Genomic DNA, 8,152 nt, shown 5'->3' with positions numbered 1-8,152 from the left:
GTTTTCCCCCCCCCCCCCCGCAAATAAAGAAAGGGATCCTGTTATGCATACTTCTGCTGCTTTTCCACTCAGCAATACAACATGGAGATCCACTCACATCCCAAGATAACACTAATCCCCTTTTTAAGGTGCTGCTGTGTGGTAGCTTCCTCAGCCAGACCCTCTGTCTGTGGACATTCACTTTGTCTCCTGCTTTTTGCCTCTATGAAAAAAGCAGCAGTAGCCACCCTGCTACATAAGTCCTTAACTGCTGGTGGTTTTGTTTCTATGGGATAGAGTCTCAGGAAAGGATTCTGGGATCAAAAAGGGTATTGATTTGCATTGTTAATAGCTGCTACTAGGTTGTTTTCCAAAAAGGCTCTCTACTAGCCACGTATGACAGTACGTGGAGTTTTATTTGAGTAGGTGTTTTATTTATTTTTCTAAACTTCCATTTCTTTTTTTTCTAAAGCCTGTTACTGTGTTTTACACGCATATGCACAAGTGTGATTAATTGTAATATGACTTTGAAGTCAGTTTCACAAACAAGTGCAAACTTTTGTTTACTACCAGTGTAGCATGTGTCTTCTGAGTTTCAGTGATAGTTTGAGTAATGATACTAGGCAAAGAGATCTTTCAAAACGAGTGATGATTTTTAAAATATTCATTTAAACAATTATAGGCAGTTTTCCTGGCACTTGTGGGAGATTTCTATTCATTCTGTATGGAATTTATCTTAGGGAAGAAATCTAGTTCTGTTAGGCTGAGATTCCTCTCTGCAAAATGTGTAGTCTTCTAGAAGACAGTAATGTCTGTTGAGATCAGTTGCGGGGCCAGTGAAAAACTATTGCCAGTTTTATTTCTGATCTCATTATCCTCCTTGAATTTGGTGTGATTGGTCACCTTTTAACAGTGTTCACTTTGTGTATCAAATAATGACTGGGCTGAGGTCAGACTGTGGTTCACACAAAGCCTATGTAAATGAGGCTGTGAGGTTATACTTGATTTGCCTGCCTTTGAACAATCTGAACAGCTGAAAAGGGACACACACGCGAAGTGTGGCTGAGCCCTGAAGAAGTGTCCACCAAACAGATCAGACGATGCCAGCCAGAGGGAGGCTGCTGCGTGCTGTTAGCCCCCAAGGTGAATTATCCCCTTCTAAACTTCATCTCCCACCTCTCCTAATCCTGTGTGAGCACCTAATGAGCACTGGATGATAACATAGCAGCATTTCTGGGTGAAGCTAATCTGATTCTGGATAGCAGGCTTCCCGGCCCACAGCTGAATGAATTGCTTGGTATTTCCAAGTTTGAAAATACTTTCTCCCCCTTTCAAGTGCTCCTTGGCAGCAGGTGAGGAATGTTAAAGCTCCTGTAAGTGCCAATTAAGGCCAATTATAACTCGGCCCGGCCTGCTGAGACAGTGAAGTGGAGTGAGTGGAGGCTTGTGCTGCTGTAAGCTGGAGAACTGGCTGCCACTGGTGACAGGAACACAGGATTTCCCAACTGCCAACAGCTCGTTTGTTGTCCTGCAGAACACCAAATGACACCTCTGCTGGCTTCTCAGGAGTGGATTTGGGAAATCCCAAGATTTGTTGGGGACCTCACTAGTTTCTGTAACAGAAACCGCTGTCTTTCTTTTGGTCTTCCTTGATTTTGAATGATGTCCACCATCCAGTTTCTCTCCTCCTTTCTAATCGTAATAGCTGACATTTATCGAGCATTTAAGATGTGCTGGGCACTGCATTACATGTGTCACCTCCTTTACTCCTCACCGAGGCCCTGTTAGAGGAGGCAGTATTACTGCTTCTCAGGGTAGGGCACAGACCCTGAGGGACAGAAGTCTCTTGCCCAAGGCTACACAACTGAAAGTGCTGAGGCTGCGGCGGCCAAACCCAAGCCCTCGCGGCCCCTCCTAGCTGCTGCCCGTTTGCTTGTTTGCTGGGAGCGGGCTAATTCACAGAAGAATTAGTGTCAGTTCAGGACTCCCTTTGTGCAACCAGAGTAAAATTGATGAGTGCACACCATCCACACCACAGCCAATACCTATAATTTTTGGTCTGTAAGGCATGGATGTTATTCTATTAAAATGGTATTTTAGTCTGTAGTCTTTTTTTAGTCTGTAGTCTGTTTATTTTTTCATAAGAAAAAAGAAATGTGACCATGTCCCCAGACCTAGGCACTGAAATATGAGCCATCATTGGGAGATTTAGTATCAATATAAACGTTATTTGGATAGGATATTGAGAAATGGTTTGAAGAAAATAGTAATAATGCTTTCCAAGCAGAACAGGGTGGTATTTGGTTAAGTATTTTACCCAGGGTATTAAGAGAGGTATGTGTTTAAAAGTTCAGTCTGAGCTTTATATGCCCAGTTGTTGTGTATTTGTTTTGATTCTTATTGTACAGATTTTAATTTTTCTGGTTTGCACTATCATTCATCCCTTCTTTGATGTAGATCTTAAAAATAAATTCGGATTGTTTCTTTCTTGTTTATATACAAAATTAAGTGTAGACGTATGTTTGTAGCATTTAAGAAGATTTGCTGAAGTTCATCCTGAAGTTCCTCCAGGTTACAGAAAGACGTCGTTCCCAGAATTGTCTTGGGTTGGCTGGTTCTCGTAAGGATTGTTTTCCCCACTAGCACCATCACCATCTACAAAAGGGAACACTAGAAAGGCAAGCGTTTGTGCTGGGAGACTGGCAGGGAGTCTGGTGTCCAGGCTGAGGGGTGCAGTGATGTGGAGCTGAGGCTTAGTCTGAGTCAGGTCCTCTTATCCCAGTTCAGTTCTGCCATTGATGATGTCAGGGAGACTCCTCAGCTCTCCCTTGGCGAGGGCGAGGGCAGGTGGGTGCAGGGAATGATGCTAAAAAACTTTCTGCAATCAGGTAGTATGGCAATAGAATTTTTTTTTCTCCTGCTAGCTTAAGAAACCCGTCAGTGAGTTAACCTAAATGTCTTATTTTTGCTAATTAACTTTGGAAAGATTTGCTCATCCTGTGCTTCTAGTCCCGCTGATGGCTCTTTCCTTGTGTTCTTCTGTCTTTTAGGAACCACCATAGTTTTGCATTGTTTGAACCGGAAATTTGGTGGGGGGGGGGGTCGGGGGAGGGTTTCAGAAAGCCCTCTAGATCTTAATATTGCTGCTGTGGTTAGGGTCTGAATGCTTGCTGTGAAAATAAAGCAGTGTGGCTACTACTCTTTTGTTTTACAGTAAATGTAGAATTTGTGTCTGGTCTAATAGAAGCCATTTCCTGTGCCTCACAACTCTTTACCACCCCTTCCAGGCCAAATCTTTTCCACACATGTAATTCATGACTCCGTGCCAAATAGTCTGTGTTGGGTGATGGTATTTTGTAGAGGAATTTACCCCCTCCTTTTGACATTTAAAAGTGTTCATTCTGAACTATCAGGCATCTGAGTCTATTTATGTGTGCAGCCTTTATTATCATAAAATTCAGATCAGTTGGCTGCTTTTTTCCACGTCTATTTGATAGTAAGATTTGGCGATTGACAAGATTGGGGAGTAGTGACGCAGGGAGTGTAATAGGGCTGAAGACAGACAAACAGCTAAACCAGGAAGGCCTGGTTTACAAAGAGCCACTTAGAGAAGTTTAGGGATTAAAAGTCTAAAAGTTCCCCAGCTTTAGTCAGTCATCCAGTGGTTGAACTCTGGACAATAAGGTGTATATTTTTTCTGAAATTAGACTATTTTACAAATGCACAGAAAATGGGTTAAGATTTTTCTTACTAGATTTAAGGAAAACTGTGCTTAGGTATAACAGACTTCTGTTGTTTTAAAGTATAGATAGTGGGGAAATAGAATGTGGAGAAAGACTGCTGATATTTGTAAAAATGTATAACATTAAAACTTGAAGGTTTGTCCAGCCTCAAAGTGTAGATATATAACGAATCAAGTACATTTTCTAATATACCTGGTAATAGTTGTCTTTTTACTCCCTCAGGAAAATCAGGTGTGAGTAATTTACATTCTAATTCTAGCAGGTTAAATTTATAAATTCCATCTCCCTCAGTTTTGGCCAGCTGCCTTTCAAAGAGAAGGATTCATTTACACCAGCCAGGACGCCTTGTATGACCATATTAGATGAAATTAGACTCCACCCCTTGTTTTCTGTTGATCTGCCAGGACCTTTGTAATTCAAGTGCTTTTTACAGTAGTAGCAAATGTTACATAAGACCAAACATGGAGCATATTTGGAGTTGGTGGGCAGACTCAAATCATGATGCAAGCCTGCAGTAGCAAGTGTGCAATGAAGCACAGCCAAATTATGTGAATGGAAGGTAACAAGAAGCCTCTTCAGAACAGCCCTTCCTCCGTACGGGGGCTGAAAGCTCCACCGGGTAAGTTTTCCGAGGCAGTTTTCCGAGGCTGGACTTGGCCCGGGGCCCAGTTCTGGACGAGCTTGCGGAAGGTGGGCTAGGTCTTTGGGAACAGGACAGAGACCCACGCAGAGCCGAGCGTGGCGAGCTGGCGCAGGCCCCCTTCCTCTGGTGGCCGTCCTGCCCCGCCAGCAGGCCCGGAGCACTTAGTGGCTGAAGTGGTGGAGAGAGTGCGCTCTGCAGACCCGTGGAGCAGGAGGGTAATCGCAGCTAGAGGGATTAGCTGCTGCCGGCCGTCCACAGGAGCCATGCTGAAATGTCATTTGAGTGATCTGGCCAAAGGTCAAACGCAGGCAGGAGTTGAGTTTGCTGTTAACTCCAACAAAATGCTGAGGTTTGCACCAAACGGTGCCCATATCTCAAAACAGGGAGAGCAGTGGTTACATCGCTCTCTAAAAATGGACGAACGTTGTAACACGCTTTAACTGTTTGTTTTTTATCTCACTTGTGGTGAGTGAGGTTTCATGACAGGCAGTTCACCGTGTTTCCTGTAGAACGTGTTTGAAAGCTGTCTTGTCAGATACTTCAAATCCACAGCAAAGTTTCAAGCAGAACACTGTGTCAGGAGGAGGAACAACTTCAGAATACAAACAGTAACCCGGGAAGTCATTCAGTAACTTAAATTGAGTGTATAAAAATTTAATTACTGACTGACGGCCAGAAAAGACTATTTTTTTTCGGTTGTGTTATTAAGGTAGCCAGTACAAGCCAAGCAGATTCTTCCTGGGTGGGTTGGGCGGCTGTTCTCAAAGTTACCTTAACTCTCTCATGGCTCCTCTGCAAGCAGGAAGTGAGGTGACAGTTGAGATCTTTAGTTTTCACTGGATTCACCTTTCATGCCTCCTGCAGTAATGTGCTTGACCGGATGGTTCTCATTGAGGCTGAAATTTAGCTACTGGTTTGCAGAACTTTAAATACAAACAGATTTTCAAACCTTTATTCAAATTGCTGTTTAATGCCCTAAAACTGATTTTTCTAAGAACTCTTATTTCTTAGAAAAGAAATAAGTTTTAGGTGTTGCTGTTTCTGGTTTCATTTTTGCATATCGCTTTTGGTGTTGATTAGTTGACAGCCCCATCCTGTAGGTGGGGCGAATGCTGTTTTCTGTCTTCAGAAAAAATAAACACGTGCTGCAGACTCCTCGTTGGCATTGTTACGTCATGAATCACCCATTCCTTATTAACAGAGCGCTTAATGAGGAGGCTTTAAGGGCTGTGTTGTGAGTTTGGGGTTTTTGTTATTCCCAGGTTCACGGTCTTTTCACCCCTTCCCCACCTTCCCCCCAATAAAGTGAAATATAAAGGCCACAAAACTATTGGGAAACAGCAGTAAGGATGTGGCTTACAGACTAGCGCAGCACTCTGAAGCAGATGGTGCTGTCATTCCGTTGCACCTTGGACTTGCTGCTCCTTTTGGCCTCAGAGGACAGTGCTCCCTGAGGGGATTCCTGCACAGAAGTTTTCGTTTTAAAAAACAAACGAACAGAACAATAACAGAGAACTCCTTTAGTTTGAGTTCTGCCAGGTTTCTTTTAATTTTCTCTCTCTCCCCTGCCCTTTGTGTGTGTGTGAAAACTGGATTGGAGTGGTAAAGGCATAGCTTGTTTTTCTTAATACTTTTTGCATTTTGATGATAGCCTTGTATCTTTCATTAGAGAAAAACTGGGAACCAGACCCAAAACGTGACTAGAGAGGTGCTTGCATAAGGACTGAGGGTGTCGATGCTTGACCTGTGCAAGGTGTTCACAAATTGGAAGGCTAAACGTATGGGATGCTTTTTCCCCCAGCAGATAAAGGATTAAAGCAAAAGTAAATGGAGACTGATGGAGTTTTGGTTTTGGCTTTTGGTTTCTTCTCACATGTTGATACCTGAGGCGTGCCAACATTTCAAGTCAATGGGAGCGAATTCGGGGGAGATGCTGTGCATCGCTCAGACCTGAGATCCTGTTTGTTTCAGACAGGGTGAGTGCTTGCTGTACTCTGCCAGTATCATTTGGGTAACAGTGTGTGTCCTGAGGACAGCGGAGAGAGCTGCTTGTGACTGTTAGCAAAGTGGAAGTGTCAGCCAGCATGTCGTTCATTGCATGATATCCTGTAGCCAGAAATGGTGACGGCAACATCACAGAGGTGGCGTAGTTTGGTGGCTGTGTTTTGCTCAAGGTGGTAACAGCCTTTTCCCCAAAGTTGTATTTGCTAAAAACATCTGTGTGTGTCTGTCTGAAATCATGATGTTAACTCTCAGTTCAAAGTCTGCACCTTGAACAGGATAGGAAGGGCCCCCTTAAGGAAATGAACTGTTATTCAGACCATTCAATGTTCCTTAAACAAGATGCCTTATGACAGTGATTATGAAGAAATGATATTCTCCCAACGGAGGTGATCAGTTGTTATACCATCCAGTATCCCCTCTTTTTCTCTGTCATTCCATCTCCTTTAATAAAGTATTTGGAATTTTTAAAAGCCATTTTTTTCTAACGTTTGCACAGACCTACAAGTTGAGACAGGAGGGGAGGGCTACCTCCAGATATTCAGTAAGGTTTTCATATTTCTCACATACTTGAAAGCAGAGTTCAGAAAGAACAGTCCCCATGGGAAGAATTCCTGGCAAGAGGATTATCTGAGGTTGCCATATTTGTGGTCCTTTCTTAGCAACATTATTTACAATCCATTCACGCCTGTCCCTTCCCCCACCGGAGTTGGAGTCATTCTCCCTTGTAATCTGCCCTTTGTGATCTGTTCTCTTTCATCAGCTAGTGTGAATGGGAATGCTGCAGTGCCGCCCTGCCCAGAGATGTGGAAATGCCAAGGGACCTGGAATACTTTAGTGGGGCTTTTATTTCCGTCATAAAGCACTGACTTCAAGAGCTTGATAATTTGATTATAGACCTTGGCGAAAAGTTGTTTCAAGTGGCCCAAGTGCTGTAAATGACTCTCTCTTCTGCACTTTCCCCTCGTGTTTTAATTTAAAAACATTTCTGCATTAGGGGGAGGAGAAATGCATTTGGCAGAAGTCGCAGTTGGAGACTAATTTGTTAGGGCAGCCAGTGTTGAAATCATCCTTTTCAGTTAAATCTCTCTAGTGGAAATGATGCCGAGTGCTTTGTGTAAAGAGTTTTTTTTTCTTCCTCACTGTTTTCCAGTGCCATTTGTAACCCACCTAAGCATGCTCTGAGGCTGCCTCGCGGCTCTGGTTTTGGCTTTTGGTGAATTGTCCTTTGAGGCACTGTGTGTCAGAGGTCAGCTCTGGATTCCGCAACTTGAGATTTGAATGTTCCAGGGACAGTCCCACAGATTTGCTTCCTTTTTAGCATCAGACTATGCTTTGCTTGCTCTGGAGTAGTCCGGTCGAGTCCCTGGGGACCCTCCAGAAATTGGATCAAAGAAAAAGCAGATATAGGATTAAAAAAGAATATGTAATGACAAGGAGTGGAGTTGGATTGTGTTTGCTGGTGAGACACGTGAAAGTGCTTTTAGAAAAGAATAAGAACGTTTACAGGGAGAAGTTGACAGAGTAGTGAGGAGACACTATTAAATGCTTTATGTCCACACATAGTCCACAGTGTGACTTTAAAAGTGTGCCAAGGGGCTTCCCTGGTGGCGCGGTGGTTGAGAGTCCGCCTGCCGATGCAGGGGACACGGGTTCGTGCCCCGGGCCGGGAAGATCCCACATGCCGCGGAGCGGTTGGGCCCCTGGGCCATGGCCGCTGAGCCTGAGCGTCCGGAGCCTGTGCTCCGCAACGGGAGAGGCCACAGCGGTGAGAGGCCCGCGTACC

General features: G+C 44.0%; 1 protein-coding gene across 2 annotated transcripts in view; it reads left to right on the top strand.

Annotated features, from left to right (window-relative positions):
* The window catches only part of ATXN7 (ataxin 7), a 47,082-nt gene that overhangs the window by 11,506 nt on the left and 27,424 nt on the right, over positions 1–8,152 (top strand). The window contains exon 1 of one of the 2 annotated variants that reach the window (XM_007445675.1): positions 4,184–4,341. The exons of the other annotated variant lie outside the window; for it this stretch is intronic. Within the exon in view, the coding sequence (XP_007445737.1) occupies positions 4,275–4,341 (67 nt within the window). The 5' untranslated portion in view covers positions 4,184–4,274. Of the gene's footprint in view, positions 1–4,183; positions 4,342–8,152 lie in introns of those variants that run through there. 2 annotated transcript variants of the gene reach the window in all.

The sequence above is a fragment of the Lipotes vexillifer genome, unplaced genomic scaffold, assembly GCF_000442215.2.
Source record: "Lipotes vexillifer unplaced genomic scaffold, Lipotes_vexillifer_v1.1 scaffold239, whole genome shotgun sequence".
Lineage (NCBI taxonomy): Eukaryota > Metazoa > Chordata > Mammalia > Artiodactyla > Lipotidae > Lipotes > Lipotes vexillifer.
This window is presented reverse-complemented; position numbering and strand designations above follow the sequence as displayed.